This window comes from Sycon ciliatum, chromosome 1 (assembly GCF_964019385.1).
Source record: "Sycon ciliatum chromosome 1, ocSycCili1.1, whole genome shotgun sequence".
NCBI lineage: Eukaryota > Metazoa > Porifera > Calcarea > Leucosolenida > Sycettidae > Sycon > Sycon ciliatum.
Window position 1 is genome coordinate 13,694,439 of NC_088643.1, and position 26,897 is coordinate 13,721,335.

Here is a 26,897-nt window from a genome sequence, read left to right on the forward strand (position 1 = left end):
GGTAGGGCGTTTTCCAGGACTCAGAAGAAAGATTCAAGATTTGTTTCACATAATAAACTGTGCTAGAGGGCACCTCTACAGAACTCGGCCGCAGATTTCAATACCACACGGCACACAATTGGTAATCAACATCATTGGTATTCAGAAACGCATGAGCACATAATCACTTCGGGACATCGAGCTGCTACCAGCTGGTGGAGCAAATGTTGAAGAGTGATAACTGAGACGGCTTGCTCGGAAGCTGCCACTAATAATACTACATAAGAGCAGAAGTGCTGTCTGCACTCTCAAACTGGGGCTGGTTCCTGTTGACCCATCTATTGTTATTTCAGAACGGAAAGAATAAAAAATAATGACGCACATATCACTTGCATGACAATCCAATATCACTGAAGGTCTGCTTTAGAGAACTCTCAACAAATATCAATTCAAATAATGTAAATAAACAGAAAGGATAATGCTCGCGTGGTGGCCACCAACCATGGCATCAGCGTGCCTTCCTAGCAAGATTGAGATTAAAAGATGTGAGTAGCTTTGCACTATAGAAGGTTATTACTGTTGGCATCAATACTGACCGGCCTCATCATAGCATCCTGGGCAAAGGTAGCCCGTAGACAGTGGTAAGTGGAGTTACTGTAATAAAGACCTCACATACACAGCATCCTGGTGGTGACCAATTCGTAGCTTGGTGCAGCATCATCACCATCATGCTACCTGCAGAATGCCGCATGTAGCACTGCTCAACGTCTCTACATGTACATGCAACCCCGCCAAAGAACTAGTGGCCTTGCAGGCGAGGAGGAATGCCCGCCTGCGGGGTGTCTGCCGCATCCACTCGTCGGCAATGTCCCTCTGGTACTGGCAATGATGTCACTCTGGTATTTCTTCCTCCGGAACTGACTGGCTGTTGCGCTTGTAGCCAAAGCGCTGCATGATACTGATACCCAGCACATACATCCGAGCATGTGCACATATGCACATGCACACACACACATGCACACACACACACACACACACATACGCACACACACACACGCACACACACACACACGCAGACACACACACACGCATAAATAATTATCATGTTCACAGGGATGAGCGCATTGCTGGCATGGTGATATTTCAAGTGTAATGATGATTCCAGGCAAATCAGTGTTGTCGTCGTTGTCATTGTCGTAGTTGTCGATGTTGTTGTCGTCCTCGTCCTCATCATCAAGGTGCATTTTAATTTCATCTTCAGAAGAAGTACTAAGGTGGATACCCAGGGTCTGTCTGTCAAGCGCAAGGAGATGAATCCCATGTTCACAGTGTGCGCCACGCCACATGCAGGTGGCCGCATAGCCTTCCACGATGACAACCAGACAGTTGTTGACTTCTAAGTTCTTACCCCTGTGCACCTCCAAATCTTTTAAAAAAAGAGACACCATAGCGATCCACCTTTGCTACCGCATCAAGTGCCTGTCATGCTCCAAATGACATTGTTCCAGGCGACCACAGCCCCTGGGGAAACTTCTGGGCACTGAAAGCTACCCACCTCCCACTCGGCAAGATTTCAACACTTTTTTAAAAGTAAAAGCTGAAAAGCAGACAGCCGCATCATGTCTATTGACAATACTACAAAGCAAAATACGGCTTTGCTTGAAAAAAAAAGTCCACCAAGCAATCAGACATAGCCTACGCTACAGCAGCAGCAGCAGCAGCAGCAACAGCAGCACGCCTGTCTTACCTCTGTAATCGTCTGCTTTTGCCACTGCCGCCTTTGGTGTCGCTGGCGCTTGTCGTCGACGCTATGGAGTCTGAGCGGCTTGTACCAGCGAATGTTTTCCTGCGAGTGCACGGATGATGTCATGAACCAAAAATAAACACAATGTGGAGACACAACTACTGTATACGTGGTTGTGCTGATCCAGCTAGCCGGGCACTGTAAAACGGGAAAGTTTAATTAACGACCAAAAATTCAAAAAGAGGACCAACAGTTTACAAGTTATCCGTTTTGTCCAACACAAACGGAACACTAAAACGTGTTAGATTGACAGCATGAAGCAATGTGGAGGACACTGTGTTCGGAAACACTTAACTTGTAAACTCTTGGTCCTCTTTTGGAATTTTAATCCTTGGCTCTCCATTCGAGTTTAAACGACCAAAAAGTTAAACGTTTTTGTAATTTTGGCATGATAACGTGCAGAAAGTTTAACGATGGCTGCCTGGCCACCCATCTGTATGCGCATCTTTACACAGACATCTCGCGATAGCGTTCTTCAAATAACGAAAACAAATTGGTCGTTAAACCGTTAGACTTTGTGACTCGCTAGCCTTTCCGGTTTTACAGTAGATTATTTCGCCAGCTAACAGCTGTAGCCGGGCTGGAAAGACAGTGATGTCACAGCTGGCTGAAAAAAAACCCGCTATAACACTAGTACAGCAATACGAGATCACTGAGCGGCGGCGCTTACCTTCGCGGACCCTGCCCTCCCGGTTTGGGCACTGGCGTCAAGTCTGATCCTGCTCGCGTGGAGCGCGTCAACGCAGACCTTGCCAGCGCTGGCTTGCTTAGGCTCTCCACTTCCACTCTCTCCACGGCGTGGCGCACATGACGCTCGATGCTGTTCAGAGAGCCCAGGGCCGCTCTGTGACCAGAATGCACCAATACAAAAATAAGGTGCTTAGATTCAGGCAGATCTTGGGGGGGGGGGGGGGCTCAGCGGAACCCCCATAATTTCGCAAACGTATTGCTGGAAACCATATATATGTACATGTATCAGCTATTCAGTTCTGGCTAAACTGGACGCCCCCTCCCCCCTCCCCCCCCCCCCCCCCCCCCCCCCCGCCCTCACCCCTGTAGAAATCTCCCGATCCGCCCCTGGCTTAGATTCGAGCGCATCTGGGATCGGATCCTGGATTCAAGTGGATCCGGGACACTCCTACAATATCTTCGATCTACTATTGTCATTGCATCCACCACTATTGCACGCTTGAGCCACATCACTACCAAGTGTCAACACAACAAAATTTAATAATGTCATTGTGGTATGGCATGAATCATTCTCTTTGGCAGAACTTGAATTTTACAGCTGCAAGAGATATACATCTGAAGAGGTGAAAATTACAAAAAAAAACATACAATACCCATGAAGATCACTGCTGATCAATCTGTTGGCTTTCTAAAGCCTGTGTGCAGTAAAAGAACATCCAACCCATACTCGGATCTGCACATGCAGCCATGCCATCACTAAGCAATAAGTAGGCTGCATCACCCACCGTTCATTGCCTGTACATGGAAGGATGCTAGTAGCTACTGCAACCCCGGTGTAGTGCCCCCTCCCTGGTGCAGTGCCCCTCCCCTCCCTGGTGTAGTGCCCCTCCCCTCCCTGGTGTATTGCCCCCCCCCTGGTGTAGTGCCCCCTCCCTGGTGCAGTGCCCCTCCCTGGTGCAGTGCCCCTCCCCTCCCTGGTGTAGTGCCCCTCCCCTCCCTGGTGTATTGCCCCCCCCCCCTGGTGTATTGCCCCCCCCCCCCCTGGTGTAGTGCCCTTCCCCTCCCTGGTGTATTGCCCCCCCCCCCTGGTGTAGTGCCCCTCCCCCTCCCTGGTGTAGTGCCCCTCCCTTCTCTGGTGTGTTGCCCCTTCCATGGTGTATTGCCCCTCCCACTCCCCCGCTGTATTCATTACCGCAGTCGGCTCTTCTCCGAGCATGCCGCTAGTCCTTGTCGATAGAACTCCCTGCAGGGCGGCACACACATAGACACACACACACACACACACACACACACACACACACACACACACACACACACACACACACACACACACACACACACATTGAAATAATTATACGACACCTACATACACATAAAATATGACTTCACAGTTCAGACACAACGGGTTTCAACTTTCTGGAGCTGATTTCAGTGACACACTATTCGGAGTAAGTGAAGCAGTCACAGCTTATTAAGGTCTTCGTTCGATTTTCCGTCTAACTTCCGTTATGAGTCAAACGAAGGCCACATTTTTCGAAAGAGTACAATGCACGCAGTATAACTGGTATGCAGGTGTGTACCGAGCTGCGTGCGCAGAGCTTGCAGGCTGGTTGAAACTCCGGAAGTGACTGCACACTGACATGCAAGCTTCTACATCTACATCCACTGTATGGCGTAATAGAAGCATGCAATCCCTCCCTGCCACAGCCACGTGCAGACGCTCGCGCATATACACACACACACACAAACACACACACACATGCATATACACACAAAAACACCCACCCACACCCACACGCCCACACATACCCCCCCCCCCCCACACACACACACAAACACACACACACACCGTTGTACAATTCAAGGCTTACATACATAAGCATGAGACTATGTACACATACCTAGCATCATCCCATTGATTTAGCACACAGCAGACACTACCGCATACAAGATAGTTCTTGTCTACGGATGGCACGGCCTCGATGAGCTACATGTTCATTATAGCAACAACAACACAAAAAAGGCAGACACTGAAGATCAAAATAGTTCATTCATGGTCGTGAAAAGAAGGCAAGGCTCATGAAGATTGACATGACTTGAAACTTCAGTACTAGTAACGCCATTGTTAAACAAAAAATATGTTTAAAGGCAACTAAGTTTTCAGTTGAAACAGAAAACTGAAGCCCAGGATTTATTGACCCCCAGTCAACGGCCCAGGACCACCCCAACACAATTTTTATCCACCTATCTGCTGGTACATGGTTCCGTGAAGGAAAAAGATGCTTCGACGAAATCTTCCAACGGCCATACCCCCCCCCCCCCCCCCCACATTCTCTCTCTCTCTCTCTCTCCAGTCTCTCCTGTCTCTCTCTTTCTCTCTCTCTCTCTCTCTCTCTCTCTCTCTCTCTCTCTCTCTCTCTCTCTCTCTCTCTCTCTCTCTCTCTCTCTCTCTCTCTCTCTCTCTGTTTCTTTCTGTCTGTACATTTCTCTCTCCCGCCGCGACCCTGGCTACTACAGGTACTAAAACTAGGAATTTAACGTGCTGCCAACCTTCAATGCTTGCTGCAGCCTCCGATTGTACACTTCCAGGATCACTGAATCACTTGACAGGTCCCTGCACACACAGAACCACATACAGCATATGTAGAGATTCATAATGTCTTAATGATTCTGCAGTGCTGCCTTGTGAAATTCTCCAGTCATGACTATAGCAGCACTGAGTGCTGCATGACCTCTACTAGTGTTACAAACACAGGATTGTGCACATCAGCATGGTGCTGCTCTGTTCACGGCGGTTAAATCCACTGGCCAGGTATGCATGCGCACACAGCTGGCGGTGTGGGGAATATATATGTGTGTGTGTGTGTGTGTGTGTGTGTGTGTGTGTGTGTGTGTGTGTGTGTGTGTGTGTGTGTGTGTGTGTGTGTGTGTGTGTGTGTGTGTGTGTGTGTGTGTGTGTGTGTGTGTGTGTGTGTGTGTGTGTGTGTGTGTGTGTGTGTGTGTGTGTGTGTGTGTGAATGGTGCAATCCCAGCACAAGCTGCTATGGCTTCTGCTGTAGCATCGCTATCATCGCCTCTGGCGATGGGCGTCCAATGGTCCAATGGTGTTTGTGTGTGTGTGTGTGTGTGTGTGTGTGAGGTGTGTGTGTGTGTGTGTGTGTGTGTGTGTGTGTGTGTGTGTGTGTGTGTGTGTGTGTGTGTGTGTGTGTGTGTGTGTGTGTGTGTGTGACTCTCGTTGGCCGCTAGCCTGCGGAGCGTGCTGCGTACCGTATTCAACGACCTACCCCATGTCTGTCGGCCCCTCGTATGAGGGGACATGTGACCGTTTTACCGCAATGTTCAGGACAGGACAGGACAGGTGTGTGTGTGTGTGTGTGTGTGTGTATGTGTGTGTGTGCTAAAATTAGTGGCGGTCAATTCATCAGCCTTGCAAGCTGTTGAATGGTGTAATCCCAGCACAAGTTCAAGGTTCAAGGTGCCAATGGGCACGTGCGGATCAATCAGAGGCAAGGCACACAATTAAAAATAGTGACCGGCACTTTGAAGCTGCATCCAATCCATGGGAGAATGAAGACCGGATAAGCGAGGTCTGACTGTACGGTCATAGTCTGCATCAGTTTTTCATGCTACCGCTACCTGTAGTACATGATTGTACTCTATTCCGTGTAAACATCAAGCTAAGTCCTGTGTGTAGTATGGGGTTATCATGTGTTCAAAACTGTCCTGAAATGATGTAGATATCTTGCACTGTAGAGCCCAGTGGCAGTGCTTTTAATTCATCTACTACATCTACTTGGAAGTACAATAATTATTAGGGGTCAAACGGGTGTACCTTTAACTAACGAACGGGTAATTTTCTTAACGGGTCGGTTAACGGGTACCCTTTAGCAGCCATGTTTAATTTTTTGCGCAATTTTCACATAAATCAAGATTTTAATTCATCTGTTCTCGGTTTGCATTTTGATATCACATTGTGTTTAGCAAATCGATTGGTGTCTAATAGTCGCAGGAGTACATCTACTAGGTGCGAAAATGCAACAACAATGCAGACATCCAGCGTGGAGTTGTAAATTATTGACTCCCGCCTGGAATCTGTCCCCGGGAAAATTTGCGGAAAAAAATCGCAAAAAACGCGGGGAAAAACGCGGCATAATATGGCATAATTTGCGGTGAATTTGCGGTAAATATGCGGTAAATATGCGGTGAATAATATTGATGTGCGGCAATATTCAGTGAGTATGTAGTGAAATCAATCAGTTATAAGTCTCTGGTGTAAGCACTCGTCATATTTGAGTAAAAAGCCGCCACGATGAGACGTTGCTGACCGAACAGTGCACTGTGTGTACGTGTAGTGCAACAAAAAAGTTCAAAAAACGCGGGAAAATCGCGGAAAACGCGGTCTTTTAAAAAATCGCAAAAAACGCGGAAAAAAACGCGGCCGCGGAATTGCAATTTTCCCCGGGGACAGCTGGAATACACGATCCCAGCAGTGTTGCTCCGTACTGACTGGTTCATCAAACTGTCCCCGGGGAAAATTGCAATTCCGCGGCCGCGTTTTTTTCCGCGTTTTTTGCGATTTTTTAAAAGACCGCGTTTTCCGCGATTTTCCCGCGTTTTTTGAACTTTTTTGTTACACTACACGTACACACAGTGCACATGTTCGGTCAGCAACGTCTCATCGTGGCGGCTTTTTACTCAAATATGACGAGTGCTTACACCAGAGAGTTGTAACTGATTGATTTCACTACATACTCACTGAAAATTGCCGCACATCAATATTATTCACCGCATATTTACCGCATATTTACCGCAAATTCACCGCAAATTCTGCCATATTATGCCGCGTTTTTCCCCGCGTTTTTTGCGATTTTTTTCCGCAATTTTCCCCGGGGACAGATCAAAATCCAAGGGGGTACCCTTTTACTAACGGTACCTGAGATTAACGGTCGGGTACCCGGTACACCCCTTTGACCCCTAATAATTTATTATAATCATGTGCTAGTATCACTCAATAGGCTAATTGATTATTTTTATATCCGGCGGAACAGGAATGTCATCGGTTGTGTGTAGGCGGATTTTTTTCTAGATTCAATGATCGTAATGAATTACAGTTGAACATCGATTATCCGCACATCGACTATCCGACCATTCGATTATCCGTAACAGTTTTTTTGGGCGCACGTGCCGTAGAGTACGCACTGTGCACGTAGTGAGCCATTCAAAAAATACGAAAATTTTGAAAAGTAAAAAGTAAAAAGGTCGTGCGGTTAGTAATAACCACTGAAAGTGTGTGAGTGACAGTTTTTTGTTATCCAGAACATTTGCCTTATCTGAACACCGCCTGACAGTTGTCTGCCCAGAGGTGGTCGGATAATCGATGTTCAACTGTATGGACATGGCCATGTCCATGGCATGTTGTAACTGCTAGTGCTAGCCGACAAGCAGACTCTACAATGGCAATGGCAATTATGTAGGTGACTCAGACTGACGAATCCACCTTCAACTGGTGCTAACCTCTGCCTCGTACTCGTAGAGTACATGCCGGCGATCTGTTCACAAAAAAAATCGAATTCGTCTCCCTTACCCGCTCATCCAGGATGGGATTCGCTGGCTATCCAGAGCTATTCCTGACGACCAGTCATCCACGCCGTACTCCACCTCCAGCGAGTGGTTCGTCTGCTGTCCAGCCGCCTCGCTCAGCAACAGCGTGGCCGTGTAGAGATCTCCTCTCAGGTACTGCTCGATGCCGGCCTCGATCAAGCCACTGGACGCATCGCTCCTTCCGGTAACCAGATGCGACAACGACGATCCGGTGCCGGTGTTCGACTCGAATCCGCTATCTGGACCAACTGATGCTCCGCAATCCATTTCGCTAGCAGGCGCAACGGGGATCGACATCGTACTGGCCAAGGAGCGAGCCGACTCGGAATGTGTTTCCGCCAGCGGACGCTGGAGCGACTTGCACGAGTCGTCCTCCATGAACACATCGGCTGAATCCAGGTTCTGCTGATCGACAAGTAATTCGACTGCGCTGTTACAGCCATTGCGTGGCGACAATTGATGACGGGCTCGAGACATAATCGGCAGTCCGCGCTTCCGCGATACGACGAGACTGTGCTGTGCTGCCAGTAGCAGCCGAATGGGAGAGCTAGAGCTAGACTAGAGTGAGTCGAGTAGAGAGAGCTCGTGACTTCCTCAACTTTCTGACAAGTGACAGTCGTATCCAGCTAGCTTGTTTCTGCGCCTGTAATCATCACAGTTCGCCACTTGATCTCGCCGTGGCGTTGGCGTGAATCCTACACCCCAGTACTCCTAGGCAGTAGATCTACTACTAGGCTATGCCCACACAGCAACACTTCACCACTCGATCGCACCAGGACCGTCTACCCACTACACTACAGACTGTCAGGTGACTGTGAACAAAAAAATGTAGTTTGACAGGCAATCCGGTTTTGGGGCAGGTAACACTACAGACATGTCGACAGAGTATAGAGTTTTTTAGTTTCCTAGTTTTCCTGCACGGCAGTCAAGTAGATGACGATCGGGTAGCAGAAAAGGTTCCGTTTTTACCCTGAGCTGCCTGCTCACAGCTACAAAATTTTAACTTAATGACAAATGTAGTGACTACTACTACTAGTACTAGTACTAGTAGTAGATCTACTGTGCATTATCATGATTATGGCAGTCTGTACAGTCATTGTACAATCATGCATGTAGCTGTTTGGCGAGCACATAATCCCAGATCGGAACAGTCGATTATTCACTGCCACAAGTACAGTAGAGTACTACAAGTACAAGTCGGCTACATGTATACCAGTGGTATACAGGCGCAGGGCCACCGTGGCCTTGGCACTTGGTAAACTACTACCTACTAGGTAGTACTATGACTTACTACTATACTACCGTACTGGCAATATAATTATGTCACTGCGACCATAATTATAATAATTGCCAGTACGGTAGTAGTACTCAGTGTTAGTGTAGCTACCGGTACTGTTACCTGGTTACCAGGTAACTGCAGATAATGACTGTTATGTGTAGTATGAGCAGTCTCCACTCCAGTCTCCAGTGCCTCGCGCACAGCGATTTTCAGGGCCTCACTGTCAAACTATGAATTCCTCCGTAATCATGGTAATGATTTTTAAAATATGTACTTGCCTGGTAGATCTACATCAAACAAACATAATTACATGTACATAATTGTACTACTGTATAACTATAAGTACAAGTAAGTTTTCGTTCACGAAATCTTTGTTAGGTCATTCCTCCAGCACGGCAGCAGGCTTGTTAGTATAATGTTACGTAGGTCTACTACTTCGAGGTCTGTCATCCCGAACGTTCAGAAAAAAATTTGGGTACAAACTTGTAAAAAATAGTTATTTCGTACCCCTTATAAATTATGGCCTAACGAATAATAATATTTGAAACTCGGATGTTGAGCCATAAATAAATGTAGAAGAGAAAAGGACATATGGATACATACATACATACATACAATATGGATATGGTTTTGTGCCTAGTTATTGCACTTTCTGACTGTATATAGTATCATGTTACAGTGATGGAGAGTTACTCTTAACTCGTATCCATAATTGTCCTTTTCTCTTCTACATGAATAATAATATATTATCACATGGCACGTGATTGTTGCCCGTACTCCAGCGAATCAGCACCTTTCGCGCCGCGGGCAATAATATGCGATATTGCCCGCAAAAAAATAGTTTATTTGCCCCCAAAAAAATAGTTTATTTCAGTGATCGCGTGACTACGACGACTCTGTAGACTGATGTACGACTCTACGACGAGTCGCAGTGTAGCATTGAGACGAAGATGGAATTCTTTTTGGAGATGGACATCCCGGCAATGGACATGGCCTCGGACGTCTGCCGTGTGGTGCTTGCAGGGATCATTTGTTCAGTCATGTTTGCAGCCTGACCGTCGGTAAGCTTGTGGATAAGATTCAGTTCTGCTCGAAGTGGTACTGTGATCACAAACTATTATTTGAAATAACACAAATTCAACTCAGCGTCGTGCGTTTTCAAATCCTCGCAAAGTCACTGCCTGTGTGTGGCCTTCATGTGCCACGCAAAACTCTTACCAGGCTCATCTGTCCTCTGCCTTCACCTTTGCTTGAACAACAAACACAACAATTCAGGAATGTTTTGCAATGAAAAATACAGCTATCTGGAGCTGAAAAAAAGAAGAAAAATTGTCCTCAGAATTACACACCAGGGAGTCGTCAAATACTTGCACTTGTTGCAGTACTGTATTTGACAACTTCCTGATACACATGTAAACATGAAGAAACTCTTTGTGGTAGCACTCTTAATTTTTCAACTGAAATTACATGTATGATTCTGCTGTATTTTATTGTCGTTGCCATGTCTATTGCTATGACGATGCGGTGCCGGCACTTTTTTTCTGTCTCCGTCTTTCAGTACTGTATACTCTCTGATGGCCTGTACCAGACTTTTTGTTAGGGTGTAGGAGAAATATCTTCATTTTTCCTGTTTTGATAATGATAGCACATCTATAATACATTGTGGTCATAATGTGTTGCCATTTGGGCTAATTTCAACAGCAGCCCAATGGTCTGCTCTGTGGGCCATGTGATAAATTTGTTATCGCATGGTTGCTGCGGGCCTTATGGCATATTATTGCCCCTCGAGGTTAGCCCTCGGGCCTACGGCCCTCGGGCTAACCTCTCGGGGCAATAATATGCCATAAGGCCCTTGCAACCATGCGATAACATATACTTATTATTATAGCCAAACCCGAGAAACTGTCTACAGTAGTAGTAGATCTACCGTAGTAAACGGTCATGTCAGACTTGTCTTTGGTAGCATAGACTCGGAGGATGGTTACGATTGTTGTGTTACGATTGTTGTGTTTGTGTTTGTGTGTATCCCACAACAACGGCTGTCAACGCCTGTCTGTGTGTGCATGATGTGGTACTGAGTCAGTTACCTAGTACTACTACTAGTAGTACCTGTACGGCTGTAGCCTAGTGTAGGTCTACACAGTAGATCTACTCAGTGTCAGTGACAGTCAGTAGATCTACTCAGTAGGTCTACAGCTAGCCTTGTACAGGCTGTAGATCTACTGCGTGATCAGTCATACAGACATCAGTTCTACAATGATCACTGTATGACATGTACTTGAGCCCAACTGGATCGATGAGTGCCAGTCGAGGTCCACCCAGACACTGCCTTGTATGTAGATCTACAGTCATGATCAGTGCAGGAAGAAGAAGGTAGGGTTCGTATGGTAGACATTAGTTGTGAAGAAATGTGGATATCGGCTTTGCCAGCCTATAGCCATGCCGCTCGTGAAGCGAACTATTGAGCCCTACTATGCGAGTCGCTGCCATGTTCCTGACAAGGTGGATAACGAACTCGAGTGTATCGTCTCCCATACCGTAGCCAATGTCATTCGTCAGCTAAGCAGCCTCAGCAAACATGCCGACAATTTGTTCTCGGAGATCACCAACGAGGCTACGTCGTATCTGGAGCGGACGGCAGCTCTTCAGAACCGCGTCCAGCAGCTCGCCGTTCGGGTGACCAAGCTGGATCCTGTAGGAGAGGAAGGTGAGGAAACTGCGTGTTGCGCTGCTTTCCGACGCCAGGCGCAGTGCGCGCTGCTGTTGCAAGCAGTGCATGCATGCAGTTGCGGGTTTCGACGTCCTCCGACAGTTTTGAGTAGGAAGTGTGTGCCAGATGCATGTGCGGGTTAGCGCAAGGAGCCTGCAAGAGTAGGAGCACGTACATTACTGGGCCTGGGGTCATGGGATTCATGGTCATGGTTGCTGCCTCGGCCAATGCCGCAGTGTTACCAAGAGTCCATAACCCCTCTTGGTGTTACCAATGTCACTGTGAGTGCGACTCGACTTGTTTCTTGTTTCGTGGGGCGTTAGATCTCGATCTCCGCAGTGCTCGCTGAGAAAATTACACAGTCCCACCACTCATGGATGTTTTGATTTTACGGTTTGGAGAAGTCGGCCGTATCGCGTAAACCGTAATGCATGTGGAGCATTCCAAGGAATGCGTCCCAAATCATACTGAATACAGTAGCAGTTTATTATACTATAGTGACAGTGTTACATTGTATGGCTGAACCAGGGTCGGTACTACAGTATACTAGTAGACTATAGTAGCTGACTTCTCAGGCTAGGGAATACCAGGAATACTGTCCGTTGTCCAACTGTGTGTGTGTGTGTGTGTGACTGGTTCAGCTTTGCTGTGGTCATAATTATCATTATAGATCCACATGCGGTTCGAAAGTTTTTCATGAGCTGCAAGACCAAGGAACTCAGACAGAGGGTCGTTGCTGAAGCAACGCACTGACTGTGCACTGACTCAATCACCATCACCACCCTGCACATACCATGCATACAGTCGTCGCCAAAAAATACGCCATGCTGTTATGGTAGTCTAATAGTACAGTCAGACCTCGCTTAACCGCACACATCCGTTTTCCACCAAAATATCCGGGATAGGCGAGGGAACCGGATAATCGAACACACATACTGTATGTATGCATGGCATATGCTGTAAATCAGTAACCAACGATTTTCTTCCGGATGGCGAGGGATCCGGATAAAAGAGGACCGGATAAGCCAGGTCTGACTGTACTACAATCCTGCATTACCACTGCACATACAGTGCTGACAACTGAAATCCGACCCCCTGAGCGCTGAGCAGTGCGCTCACATCGGAAAGAATGTGAACCCTACAGCTCAGGGGGGTCGGATTTCAGTTGCCAGCATTGTATGTATTAAGTACGTAGCTGCATAGTCAGTGCAGGGCTGGTAGATCCCAGTACAGCTAGCAAACAGTGGTAAGGCATACATGCTGCCATGTGGCACCGCCATGTCCGCGTACCGTACCACTGTACGGGCATTGGCCAGATGTTTTTTGGCGACGATTGTACACTGACTCATTGCTGGTAGATCTACATGTATGCTAAATATGGTGGTAAAGACACACCTGGCAATATGGCGGTAAACACACGCCTGCCCACACACGCTCTCCAAGCTGCAAAGTTCTAGCACAGACCTCTCCTTCTCATCTTCATTCTCCCGGTCTACATGTAGTTGAAGCGAAGACTATGGTAGGGTACTTAGGTGAGAGGCGGAGTGGAATGGAAGTAGCGACACTAAAGTACTCTCGGGCGCCGAAGAACTGGGGGGGGGGGTCAGGGCTCTAGCCTAGCCCGTTCCTATTTTTCACGATCACAGCCGTTTCGTTCTTATTCGATGGTAGATCTGCAGTCATACAGTGCTGGCAACTGAAATCCGACCCCGGCCTGGATTTCAGTTGTCAGCACTGTACATGTACATGACTTGTACGTATCATTGTGTGCACGAAAGTTTATATTGGCACCGTACATGCTTATACCAGTACATGGACGGTGCATGGTGATGCATATGCACGCCTTCCACTTCACTTGTTTTGACTTACCATGAAGTACGGAAATGTATCATCCCAACCTACGTGTATTGATGCAGAGCTGTCTGATGATTGGTTTTTGCCATGAAACTCTGAGTTACAACAAAAAAAGCCCAGCCCTATTTACTTCCTGTACCTCTTGCGTACTACGCTCTGCCCATTCCGGGCATTTGAGCAGGATTGCAGGTTAAGGCGCACAGCCTCTGTGTTCATGCAGAGTTATACGTCTAAGTGTGCATTATACTGTACGGGGGCGTCGGAAGGTAATTTATTGTGGTACGGTCAGCCATCTCAAGTACAATTTACTCGTGGGGGAGGGTAGGCTGAGCCGAAAATATTGGAAATTTAGAGCCCAAATCAGTGCATTTTATTGAATCACGGGGTACTTGGGGCAAATAGTGGTACGGTGAATACCGTAGTGACCGTACCGTGTGCGACGCCCCTGCTCTACATTACACTTTCCGTTCTTATCTGCAAAAAGCCAGCCTAGACCGTTCTTAAAAATTGGTGAAATTCTAGCCTGGCCGTTCTTCGGCGTCCGACAGTACTGTAGCTAAACTGTATACTTTCAATCGTATTGACTGGAAGTTCAGCGTGACGCAGGTCAGGGCACTCATTAGCAGTCATCTCCAGTTTCCCGAGCAAACTATTTTTTTACCCCGGCTTTGCATCCACCTCGCACGGCCATCTGCATCTGTGGAGCGTGGCGTAGAACATGACTTGTGTCCCATGCTTCATGATCTCTCATGGCTACAAAGTACATGTATGTGCTGCGTGCTCTGTGCCCTAATAGTAATGCTGGTCGTTGTCACAGTTGTGGATTTGATACTTCCTTGGTAGGATGGTCTAAGCGCAATGTAGTGAAATGTGCCATGGGTACATGACAGGGTTGTAGCAGAGGAATTATAATAAAGTGGTGCAGCCCCCCCCCCCCCTCTCCTTGGTTTCGGAGCAGCTTCTTGCAAAAATCTCCCCTCGCCCGAGTGCAAAATACACGCTTGATCCAATGACAGCAGTTCATGGTTTTGCATTTGTTTTCTCCCGTTGAGGCATGATGCATGGAACTGGGAGTCATCTTAACTTACTGTTCAGGCATCAGGTCAACGGCCTCCTCTTGATACGTGTCTTGAATCTTTGTGCATGCATCATGTCGCTGGAGCCGATGCACGTGCACCTCCTTTTATTTTGTGCTGGCTAAATCTCGTCATGCGTGTGTCTGTATGTATGTATGTATGTCTGTCTGTATGTCTGTCTATCTGTGTGTCTGTGTGTCTCTCTGCGTATGCGTGTGTTGCATATTTTCTTCTTGTCCTTTCTTCTCACCTGGGTGCACAACGCGACCGTGGCGGCAGTCAACATCTACGACATCAGCATGTACCGGCACTTCAAGAGCATGCACACGACCGAGCAGCAAGTGCTGTCACGTGACTCCCTTCCAGTGGCACTGCACGAGGTGTACAATCGCTGCCAGCGGCCGCCCAACCTGTCGGCGTTCAATCCGTATCGGGACGATGGCAAGGACGGGCTGACGTTCTACACCGACCCGTCATACTTCTTCGAGCTGTGGTCGGAGGACATGAACAAGAAGGCCCAGGAGAGACGGAAGAAAAAGGTAGAACACAGAATGTTAGATTACACAGAAGACCTTTGACCGCTGGTCACAGTGCTCAATACACGAATTTTAGATTACGGACACCTAACATGCACGGCTGTTCGCGCACGGACATCTAACAATATGGAGTCGTTCGGTGCGATTTACGTAACGCGGTGCAAACCTCATGAATACGATGGGAGTTTGCGTTTTGGGATGAAACTCATGTCACTCTCCGTGTGGTTCCACGATTTCGCAAGTCAAACCAGGATTTACTATTTGAAAGCGCTCGAGCGAGATACTCAATATCCAGACAATTTGAGAGAGAAGGAAGGTCAAAGGAACTCCTGCCGTGGTCAACCAGCATCCTGACCTTTTCGAACCTCTCCAAGCTGTCCCTGGTAGTCTGGATATTGACGCACGCACTGATTTTCAGCTTCTCCTCGCCGGGATCACGGGTGCAACTTTCAAATTTGCCGATATGCACTCGAACAAACGCACAATTGGATCTACATCACAATTTCGGGGCTATCTGTGTGCTTGCTGCCTTTTTCAGCAATACCCCACATGTCTACTGGGCAGTTTCCACCAGGTCTCGGCCTCCTGGACTCAACAGCGACTCCAGCGCCATGCCATCTGTCCCCTAAATCGCATGAAAAGGTAGCTCAGCATCGAACGCACGGGACCTGAAGTTTGTGCACGGGACGTGATAAAACTTGGTGAAGATAGCCAGAAGATAGTCCTCTACCTGGGAAAACTGAAAGCTAGACTGGGAAAACTCCTGAAAGGGCTTCTTGACGCAGGCATGTCAACGATGAATCAAGGAACGAGCGAGAAAGAAGGCTTGACTTGTGCAACGCGGAACAAACTGTTCCTGAGACGAAGTTGGCCATGTGAGGTACCAGCGGAAAGCTAGTTTCAAGAGGAACACGGAATACCTGTTTTCCGGGTAAACCTGGCCTGGTAGCTTTCTAAATCGAGCGAAAACCACAGCGAAATCGGCTGCTGAGAATTTGAAAATTCAAATTTCCTTGCCGATCCAGCCCAATCGAGACTTTTGGCTGCCATCTTGTTAAATGTCCAAATTTCGCGAAAAAAACAGCCGTGAACAACAAGTTGCACCAGCTCACGAAATATGGGAAGAGAGATTCGCTGTACTTGTTACGTTAGTATCAACACCAAAGAATCGGTGAAGACTGTATTCTGCTAACGATGCACTGTAATGCATACATACACATGTAGCGACAGCGCGACAAACGCTGTGTGTGTGTGTGTGTGTGTGTTTATGAGCATGGTGTGTGCGTGTGTGTGTGTATGTGTGTGTGTGTATGTGTGTGTGTGTGTGTGTTTGTGAGCATGGTGTGTGCGTGTGTGTGTGTATGTGTGTGTGTGTGTGTGTGTGTGTGTGTGTGTGTGTGTGTGAGCATGGTGTGTGCGTGCGTACGTGCCTGCCTGTGTGTGTACATGAATGTACGTGTGTGCGTGTCTATGTGTCTGCATGTGCTGTGTGGGGGTATTGTGCTACACATGTTGATGTGTCATACAGAAAGTGCGCCACAGAGCACCCCAGGCCAGCGCGGGTCCAGTGAAAGTCGAATCTATCCGGCCCAAGAAGTTCACCGGCATGAGCGGCAAGGGACGTGAGTTTGACGAGCAGCCGTTTGCGCCGTCGACATCGCCGCCGAAAACGTCCGGCGTGCCGTACCCATCTCAGCCGCCGCCTGGTCCACCGCCCGGCCCGCCACCCGGCCCACCTCCAGGACCCCCTCCGAATGCACCGCCCGCCATGCCTTCGGGCGCCCCGCCTCCGCCTCCAGTGGGTGCGCCGCCGCCTCCTCCAGCTGGGGTGCCGCCACCACCTCCAGGCCCGCCACCGAGCGCACCACAGGGAGTGCCTATGCCAGCGGCACCACCGCCGCCGCCTCCGATGATGGTCGGCGGAGTTCCACCTCCACCACCACCGATGATGATGACCGGCGGCATACCGACCGGGGGGATACCGCCACCGCAGGAGATGCGCCAGGCGCAGGCTGCGGGCGCTGGTGCTGGGGTTCTCGTGCCGCCGCCTGTCGAGGCACCGCTTGTAGTTCCACCTCCGCCGGCGCAGGGCCCGCCGCTGATCATGGCTCCGCCACCGCCGGGTCCTCCACCCATGATGCAGATGAGCATGGCGGGAGCGCCGGCAGGAGCACCGGCGGCGGCGTCCCAGAGCGGCGGCGGCCTGCTCAGCGGCCTCGGCTCCGTGCAGCTGCGCGCCGCCAAGCCGATCGAGAAGCCCGCCGATGAGCGCAACGACCTCATGTCGGCCATTCGCCGTGGCAAGGCGCTGCGCAACGTGCCAGTCGAACCGCTGGACACTCGCAAGACGGCGACGGCGGAGAACCAGGACGTAGCCGCCATCTTGGCTCGTAGGATCGCCGTCGAGCACAGCGACTCGGACTCGGAAGATTCGGACGAGTACGAGGACGATGACGAGTGGAACTAGGCGCGGCTTGGATATGACTGGCGTTCACTTCTGTGAGACAGGTGGTATGTCTGAGTTGACTGTGTGCTGCTCGGGAGCTGCTTCTTGTTGGCGTCTGTGCATGCTTGGCTGGGTGGTGGGGACTCTGTGTGCGCAAGACTGGCCTATCTGTTATATGTGACCAGAGGGCTGATCTATGGCGCTGGGTTTGTTTCGAGTCCTGTCGTACAGCAACACTTCAATGACATGATTTCCAGGGCTGATCAATATTTGTTTTGTTGTTGCTTCTTTGAATAGTATTGTAGTGATAGGTTTCATGTGCTGAATATAGTGAGGCCAGAGCACCGATTTCAAGTCAGTAAATAAATTGTGGCTTCCGAATGGAGTGCTTCTGTTCCATCTAGGGCCTCGGCCCTTCCTTCTCTGCCATATGCACCGTCTCCTATGCACCGTCTCCTATGCACCGTCTCCTATGCACCGTCTCCTATGCACCGTCTCCTATGCACCGTCTCCTATGCACCGTCTCCTATGCACCGTCTCCTATGCACCGTCTCCTATGCACCGTCTCCTATGCACCGTCTCCTATGCACCGTCTCCTATGCACCGTCTCCTATGCACCGTCTCCTATGCACCGTCTCCTATGCACCGTCTCCTATGCACCGTCTCCTATGCACCGTCTCCTATGCACCGTCTCCTATGCACCGTCTCCTATGCACCGTCTCCTATGCACCGTCTCCTATGCACCGTCTCCTATGCACCGTCTCCTATGCACCGTCTCCTATGCACCGTCTCCTATGCACCGTCTCCTATGCACCGTCTCCTATGCACCGTCTCCTATGCACCGTCTCCTATGCACCGTCTCCTATGCACCGTCTCCTATGCACCGTCTCCTATGCACCGTCTCCTATGCAGTGAGTTCACGTGCTGCTTTAAATTTATGCCAAGTCTCCAAAAATGTAGTATGCTAGCCACTGTATTTAAACTGTTAGGTCATTCAATGGTGCAGATAATCGAATCGGCTGTTTAGCTCTGTAACCGTGTTGTGTGCGTGACCAGGACCGCCGTGAAGCTGTGCCCAACGGTCATGAGCTGCACGGGCTGAGCTTTGAGCAGCCCACTGAGTCTGTAGACGTCTGCTCCGGCTGCGCTTTGAGCCTGAGTCTGAACGTCTGCACGGTACGGATCACCGGGGGTCTGTACCAGTGGTGCTCGCTGTCTCTCAGTGCGATGCCGGTGTATGTACTCAGCAGGCATGTGTACTGCAGTGGCCTGGACAAGACTTGAAAGAAGAATAGTGGTATCGTATTTCTTACGTCATAAAGAATGTGATTTCATCATCATTTCACTAGTCTTCGACCTACATGGTCAGGGAAAGTCCCGGTTCGTAGGCCTACAACACGGTCAGCGTGTTCTTGAGCGCAGTAACAACACAAGTACTTCTTACTTCATGTCAGTATACCATACACACAGTATACAGTCACGTACATCCGAGGGCCATGAACAACATGTGCACTGTTTTGCCTACAGTCCATTCATTGGACTGTCCCCGGGGAAAATTGCAATTCCGCGGCCGCGTTTTTTTCCGCGTTTTTTGCGATTTTTTAAAAGACCGCGTTTTCCGCGATTTTCCCGCGTTTTTTGAACTTTTTTGTCGCACTACACGTACACACAGTGCACTGTTCGGTCAGCAACGTCTCATCGTGGCGGCTTTTTACTCAAATATAACGAGTGCTTACACCAGAGACTTGTAACTGATTGATTTCACTACATACTCACTGAAAATTGCCGCACATCAATATTATTCACCGCATATTTACCGCAAATTCACCGCAAATTATGCCATATTATGCCGCGTTTTTCCCCGCGTTTTTTGCGATTTTTTTCCGCAATTTTCCCCGGGGACAGATTGGAAACTGGCACCCTAACTTTTTTGTGTCTCTCTCACATAGTTGTAGATATCTTGAAAACAACAGTACATCCTGCATTGTGTGACCCGTGCAATTACTCCTTGCCACATTTGAGGCCAGAAAAGTCCAAGAACAGGGAAATAGAAATTCAGCCAGGTTTTACAAAATTAGGACAGGTATGCCATGGCAAAATGTATGGAGAAGCAGATCCAAAACCCAGATTTTTGAGATTTAAAGTGGGTTTTTGATCCTCAATTCGGCCCAAATCCGACTTTCAAAAGCCAGCGGGCCAGTTTCCGATGAATGGACTGTAGGTACTGTGTGTCTATAATGGCTCATGTAATGCCATAAATGGGCACAGAGAGGTGCTCACGGTGTACTATCCATTACAATGTGTTGGACACAGTACCACGGCAAAACAGTACTAATCATTCGACCCTACAGATGGACGTTGTCATGGATGGTCGAATGTCTGGCATGGCAGGATCTGCAGGATCCTCAAAGCAGCCATCTCAAGCACTGGAAGAGGACCAAGCTATGCGTTTAAAAAATCCAAGATGCAAGATCTTGAAACTTATTATTATTTATTTATTATTCTTTATTTCCACGATGCCCCATGGCCAATAAGGAAGATAATATGATTCAAATCAGTCCAGAATCATATAAAATCAGTCTAGCAAGTAAAGTTGAAGGCATGCCGCGCGCGCCCACACACACACACACACCTTGACCTTGACCTTGATACACGTTGCCTTGATTGGTTACACGGTCCCCGTTAGGGGAGAGGGGTGGAAGAGGCTGAGGAGCAGCACTTCTGATGGCGCACTAGATGGTGACGTAGTCGGAACTTCCTTTGGCAAGGGCACTCAAACGGGAAGTCGGCCCTTTCCGACACTGTCCTACGTTTCGTGCGGTCGCACTTGTGTCTGGCCAAGCCGCTGCTGGACTTGAAACTCCGGTGGCAGGTGCTGCACTGCGGAGTGACCGGGTTGCCGGGGTGCTCGATGTTGGGAGCAGGTCCGTGATCGCACCGATGGGTAGCCAATCCACCGGGGCTGCGGAACCAACGTTGGCAGAGACGACATTGGCAAGCGCCAGCCTGATTGCACACTGGTTTCTGCCGTTCTGCCAAGCATTTGTGACGCTTCTCATCTGATGGGCGAGAGAAGTACCGATCACATACTTGGCAATGGACATTGGGTGTGGGCGGTTCGGGCTCGAAACAGCGGTACATGCGGCGCCAGTCGGGGCGAGAATCTGCCAGATCGCACCATCCCTCCACAGCATTCAGGGCCTTCAGGTCTGCACTAATGCAGTCCTTCCAGCGTTTGCGTGGACCGCCAGGTGGACGGCGGGATGGGAGCAGACCGAACAACAGAATCTTCGGGATGCGCTCTGGTGGCATGCGAGCAACATGACCCAGCCACTCAAGTCGTCGCTGGCGAATCCGGACAGCAAGTGGGCGCTTGTCGCCCCACATTTCCAGCAACTGATCATTGCTGATCCGCTCTTGCCAGGCGTCTAACCTTGTTATGCCAAGAACGGTACGCAGACACTGCATGTAGAACGTGGAGAGCCTCCGGATGTCGGCTTGGAGGGGTACCCAGCACTCAGCTCCGTACAGCAGAATGGTGACAACGCACGCATTGAAGATACTCTTCTTGGTGCGGACGGACAGATGGTGGTTGTTGAAAACTGGCTTCCGCAGGGGAGCCAAACGCACGGGAGGCAGCCGCAATTCTGGAGGAGATGTCAATCGAACACCGGCCAGACGTATCGATGATCGACCCAAGGTAGCGAAACTCCGTTACGCACTCGATCTGGTTCGAACCAACACAAACAGGGGCGAGGTCCGCATCAGAAATGTCTCTGCCGATCACCATGAACTTCAATGGTCTTGGAGAGACTAACTGTCAGTCCAAACTCGGAGGCGACTTCATCGAATGTCACTGCAGCTCGCTCGAGCCCGGATCGAGATGTCGCAAACAGTGTGGAATCATCCGCAAACTGGCATTCAGTTACACACACACACGCGCAATTCTCCCCGGGACTGGCGGGAGTACTGAAATCAACAGCATGATACCTGTAATGAGCCTGAGCACTGCTCGATAGCGCTGATCAAGAGCCTTCCAACATCACTGATCAGTGGAAGTAAAGGTCCTGGGCATGCATTTGAGTAATAATTCCTGTTGAAAGGGGGAATTCTGGGCATTATCACTTACATAATTCATGAACCCGAAGGAAGGAAGGCTGATGCGGGTTAGTCACGTGCTCAAACATAGTTGGTGGACTATAAAGTATAAACCCTGTATAACTAATTAGTACTTCATGTGCCACAATATTTTCGTCTCAATCATCTTTGATTCCGTACCGTGACCATCTAAGTTTAAAAAATCCCATAGTACCAAGAAGAGGTATACCTGCGCTTTTTTCTAATCTCCTTTAGTATGTTGTCTGATGATTGGTTTTTGCCATGAAACTCTGAGTAACAACGAACCACTGCCGCGCTTGTTTCGCCAGGGCGGATAATGCTGGCATTATAAATAAGTAGCATTATAGTGTGCGATTTGCAACGAGCATTATGCTAGCATTATAACACTACATTTCCGCAAAAGTGGCATTATACTCAAATGGCCCTTACTTAATTAAAGGGGAAGTTAAGGCAAAAAATAAAATTTCACCAGTTGTAGTCTTCGGGGTGCTGAGTCGAATGGTCTTGGTCCGAGAAAGCTGAGACGCTCCCTTCCTACTTGAATCCCAATCGAACTCGCGCACTTCCACCGAAACTGGGTGACTGCGCCCTACTAGTACTAGATGGGGATTTGTATGCAAAATGTCACTAAAAGCGCCATTTCGTTCTTATAAAAGCACGGATGACCGCGATTGGCCCATATGTTGTAGTCTTTTGGACGCTGAGTCGACTGGTTTTGGTCCGAAAAGGCTGCGATGCAGCGTTCCGCCTTTATTCCCAATCGAACATGGTTGAAGAAGCGGTCACGTGTTTTTGGATGCCCAAATCACCTGGTCACCACGCCAGCAGGCGACAACTTTCACACCAAGGTTCAACTCGAGTTCAACTCGAGTGACAGGACTGCACCCAAATAAGGTCAAACAGGCTAGTAAGTTGTACCCTGCAGGCACGGTGACCAGGTACTACACATGTAGGTGACTGGTGTTACAGTGGTGTATGCAGGAGCACGTGACCGCTTCTTCAACCATGTTCGATTAGGAATAAAGGAGGAACGCTGCATCGCAGCCTTTTCGGACCAAAACCAATCGACTCAGCGTCCAAAAGACTACAACATATGGGCCAATCGCGGTCATCCATGCTTTTATAAGAACGAAATGGCACTTTTAGTGACATTTTGCATACAAATCCCCATCTAGTAGGGCGCAGTCACCCAGTTTCGGTGGAAGTACGCGAGTTCGATTGGGATTCAAGTAGGAAGGAAGCGTCTCAGCTTCCTCGGACCACGACCATTCGACTCAGCACCCCGGCCGAAGACTACAACTGGTGAAATTTTAATTTTTGCCCCTTTTTTAAACTAACTAATTACTTACTTTAGCGAAAACCAGGCTATTAAAGTTATTACTATTAGGGTGAAAATCATTTTTTTGAGAAAAAGGATGTTTTGTAAAAAAGGTTGAGTCGCGTGGACGTCGACGCTCGAGTGCAGTGAACATGGTGAAGTGGAACAGAGAATCTCGCTTGTTTGAAGAAGTAGCAGTCATCAGGTCATGGCAGGAAGGGTTTCAGCAGTCAGGGAAGTCAAAGGGCTTCCGGTAGAATATTCCCTGCTAGCTACTCCTCTAGTCACAACGAAGAGTTTTTGAGCTGATCGACCGGATTCCATCTCCTACACTCAGGGATGGCGAAATTTCTGCGCTAGCTGCTGCTTGCGGGAAATGGTGAAGAAATCGTCTCCAGTTAAGAGTCGTGATGGCGATAGCGAGGAGAACCTGGACGACATCGATCCAGCCAATCGAAGTACGGAGATACTACGTAGCTGTTTCTGGGCCTCACACAAAGGGAACACGCGCAGCTGAGCTCATACGTTTGCAGCAAGTTCACCAGGAAAAAGGCTTGAAGCGCAGTGTGAAAACTGTTTTGAATTGAAGTCCTTGGCGATGCCAGGCGAATGAGCGAGCAGATCGAGAGGCCTCCACTCGAGACTTTCCTCGCTGGACAGCTAGCTGCTAGGGATTGTATGGAGCAATAGCAGCATAAAATTAGCATTATGATCATGATTTTCTAGCATTTTCCATGCCGTCTATGCAGAACTACTAGTCTTCATATAAGGAGGCAGATATGCCTGTTTGTTGTACGACTTTAAATAAATCCAACCAACCAACCAACTACGAAACGAGCACAATACTGCCCAAACCAAGCCATTCTTCCATACTTACTACTGGTGAATTGCTGGCATTACAGAGGAACAGCAGCATTACAAGTAGCATTATGATACAGTTTTTCTGGCATTGCCATTAGCATTATCCCGCAAAATAACTAGCATTATCCGCCCAGGCCTACTCGCCAACCTGAACATTTCAGTTCCTCGTGCAGAGACTCAATCGAAGCAGGCCAGGCGGATTCGGAATATAAGTATCCCTGAGTTCAGAATGGCTCTGGAGCAAGAACTTCAGCATTTCCCTTCCCTTCCACAGTCGTCAAGCGTGGATGATACGTGGCATGATTGGCACTCGCGCTTTATGACTGTCCTGGACAGGTATGCTCCAATGAAGACTGTACCACCGCGCCGCAAGCCTCTACCTCCATGGTCCGACCGTGAGACGTATCAACTCATCAGGACACGGAATAGGCTGCACACGAGCTGGCTCCGGAACCCCGAAGATATGGCACTTCACAGTGCATTCAAACTGGCTCGGACGCAGGCATCTAACGCGATTCGGCGCAAACGAAACTCGTATTTTCATCAGACATATCAACCTGCATCTGCAAACCCTTGTATGCTCTGGCAACAGCCTTACAGGCCGTACCCGAGCACAACCGGATCCTACATGCGACGTTGAAGAGGTCGGCAATACGTTCCATCAAGTTGTGACCGACGCCAATAGACCTCCCATATTGGCAGAACCTCAGGGGCCATTGAGAGGGGATGTCCTTTCGGATTTTCAAGGGACTGATGCAGATTCCGTTTACGAACTGCTCCGTAAAGTCGACGCCAGAAAAGCAACCGGTAGTGACGGGGTCCCAGGATCGTTGCTGCTCGCCACTGCCGACATCATCGCACCAAGCCTCACCCAACTTTTCAACATGTCCCTGAAATCGGGTATCGTTCCTCGGGCCTTCAAGCTAGCAGAGGTTCGCCCCCTCTTCAAATCGGGAGATCCTGCTTCCCCTGGGAATTATAGACCAGTATCTCTACTACCCATTATTTCGAAAATCCTCGAGCGGATTGTACAAAACCAGTTACAAGGTCAGCTTTCCCGTGTTCATGCGCTGCCTGACACGCAGTTTGCGTACCGGCATGGCTACTCAACAGAAGATGCATTGGTTGTCCTGACGGACACGCTCCTGGAGGCCCGCGATCGACACCAGGTATCGGGAGTGCGCTTTCTCGATCTCTCCAAAGCATTTGACAAAGTCAGTCATGAGCGTCTCATTCAGGACCTGTTTGCTTTAGGAGTGACAGGCAGATCCCTTCGCTGGCTCATCAGCTACCTCAGTGAGCGGACACAGCGAGTTTGTTTCAGGGCCAGCAGCAGCACAATCACCTCTTGCAGCTGCGGTGTGCCCCAGGGATCGGTGCTCGGCCCGCTGCTTTTTAACGTGTACACAAGAGATGTTCCTCAGGTAGCCCAATCCGCAGCCACGATCCAGTTCGCCGATGACGTCGCAGTATATTGTAGCGCTGACACGACTCAGGCTGTTGCCAGTACGCTCTCCACCGCAGTCTCCTCCTTGGCTACATGGCTGGAAGAGTGAGGACTGATTCTGAATGAGAAGAAGCCTGAGTCAAGTTCTCACAGTCTTTCCTGGTAGAGACGCTGGACCCCGGGTCACAGTCCTCTGTCGAAGCCAAGCTCTGCCGACAGTCACCAGCGCGAAGTACCTTGGTGTTACGAATTTGTAGTACGACTATGATTTACGCATGTCGTTGTATTTGGTTCTTGTCTTGTGGAGTCCAGTGTCTGATGTCATATATGGTCTAGGTGTACGCGCGAGTATGGTGTGATGTGTGACGTTTATGGTATGTGGTGCATGCAAGAGTACGCGTTGTCAGAGTGTGAGGATGTGCTTCCGTCTGTGTGAGAGTGACTGTCAAGTGAATGCTGTACATGCGCAGTGCTAGTTTGGTCTGGGAATGAGAGTCGTGTGTGATTCGTCCGTGGTCTGGTTGTCTTGGTCTTGGTCATGTGTTCTGTACGTATTAGTCCCTGATTGGTCGTCACGATTTGTCCTCGGTTTATTACTGCTTGTTCTTTGTTGGTCCTCGGAGTCTTTTCCCGGGAGTCTCTCCCGTCGTCGTTTTCTGTCTAGTCTTTTCGTCTCTCTCTCCTCCTGCGCCCTCGTCATTTCTTGGTATAATATAAGAGTATTGAAGATACAATCAAGAGTTTGCGTTGTTGTGTGGCGAGGGCCTGGGGGAGAACCAATTTCCGTTACAGTGGCGCCCAACGTGGAGACTGGCTCGAACCTGATTCTACTTCTCCACAAGTAGTTTATGCTCGCCGTGGTCCTTTCGTTTCTCCTTTCAGTTTTGTCGACGTGTGGCGACTTTATTATTTTTATTTCGGCAAGCGGAACTGGTCGTTCATCAGGCTGGTTCAACCTCGCGCTGCACTACAAGCAAGCCTCTTTCCCGGTGAGTCGCTCCCGGAACGGGATGTCGTTGTTGTCGTACTAGTCTAATTGTTGCATGTGAAAGCCTTCGGAGATGATGTGTCCAGTATAATGTATTACTTCCCAGAAGGGCTCAGGTCCCGAATGTTTCCACGTCGTTCTGTTTATAATATTTTCACAATCTCGGTAGTCGATCTTTTACCTTGTGTG

The 26,897-nt window shown here is 49.0% G+C and overlaps 2 protein-coding genes across 2 annotated transcripts; one reads left to right on the forward strand and one right to left on the reverse strand.

Moving 5' to 3' along the window:
• Positions 1–122: 122 nt before the first annotated feature.
• On the reverse strand, positions 123–8,809 carry LOC135814396 (uncharacterized). Its single transcript, XM_065327510.1, has 7 exons — positions 8,058–8,809; positions 5,024–5,087; positions 4,375–4,460; positions 3,666–3,716; positions 2,454–2,627; positions 1,727–1,825; positions 123–937 (listed from the first exon to the last, which is right to left on the reverse strand). Exons 1-7 carry the CDS (start codon positions 8,549–8,551, stop codon positions 871–873), a joined length of 1,035 nt encoding a protein of 344 aa, XP_065183582.1. The 5' UTR covers positions 8,552–8,809; the 3' UTR covers positions 123–870.
• Positions 8,810–11,686: 2,877 nt separating this feature from the next.
• On the forward strand, positions 11,687–19,010 carry LOC135814407 (actin-binding protein WASF2-like). Its single transcript, XM_065327530.1, has 3 exons — positions 11,687–12,060; positions 15,273–15,532; positions 17,058–19,010. The coding sequence occupies exons 1-3, from the start codon at positions 11,793–11,795 to the stop codon at positions 17,994–17,996; spliced, it is 1,467 nt and encodes a 488-aa protein (XP_065183602.1). The 5' UTR covers positions 11,687–11,792; the 3' UTR covers positions 17,997–19,010.
• The last annotated feature ends 7,887 nt before the right edge of the window (positions 19,011–26,897 follow it).

What these genes read in the sequence shown, in the direction of transcription:
- LOC135814396 (XM_065327510.1), bottom strand. Translation starts at nt 8,551, where the DNA reads ATGTCTCGAGCCCGTCATCAATTGTCGCCACGCAATGGCTGTAACAGC. An exon ending in ATCCCATCCTGGATGAGCGG is followed by an intron (nt 5,088 to 8,057) that starts GTAAGGGAGACG and finishes CTGTGTGTGCAG; the next exon opens with GGACCTGTCAAGTGATTCAG. An exon ending in GGAGGGCAGGGTCCGCGAAG is followed by an intron (nt 1,826 to 2,453) that starts GTAAGCGCCGCC and finishes GTGCACTCGCAG; the next exon opens with GAAAACATTCGCTGGTACAA.
- LOC135814407 (XM_065327530.1), top strand. Translation starts at nt 11,793, where the DNA reads ATGCCGCTCGTGAAGCGAACTATTGAGCCCTACTATGCGAGTCGCTGC. An exon ending in GGATCCTGTAGGAGAGGAAG is followed by an intron (nt 12,061 to 15,272) that starts GTGAGGAAACTG and finishes CCGTGGCGGCAG; the next exon opens with TCAACATCTACGACATCAGC. An exon ending in AGGAGAGACGGAAGAAAAAG is followed by an intron (nt 15,533 to 17,057) that starts GTAGAACACAGA and finishes TGTGTCATACAG; the next exon opens with AAAGTGCGCCACAGAGCACC.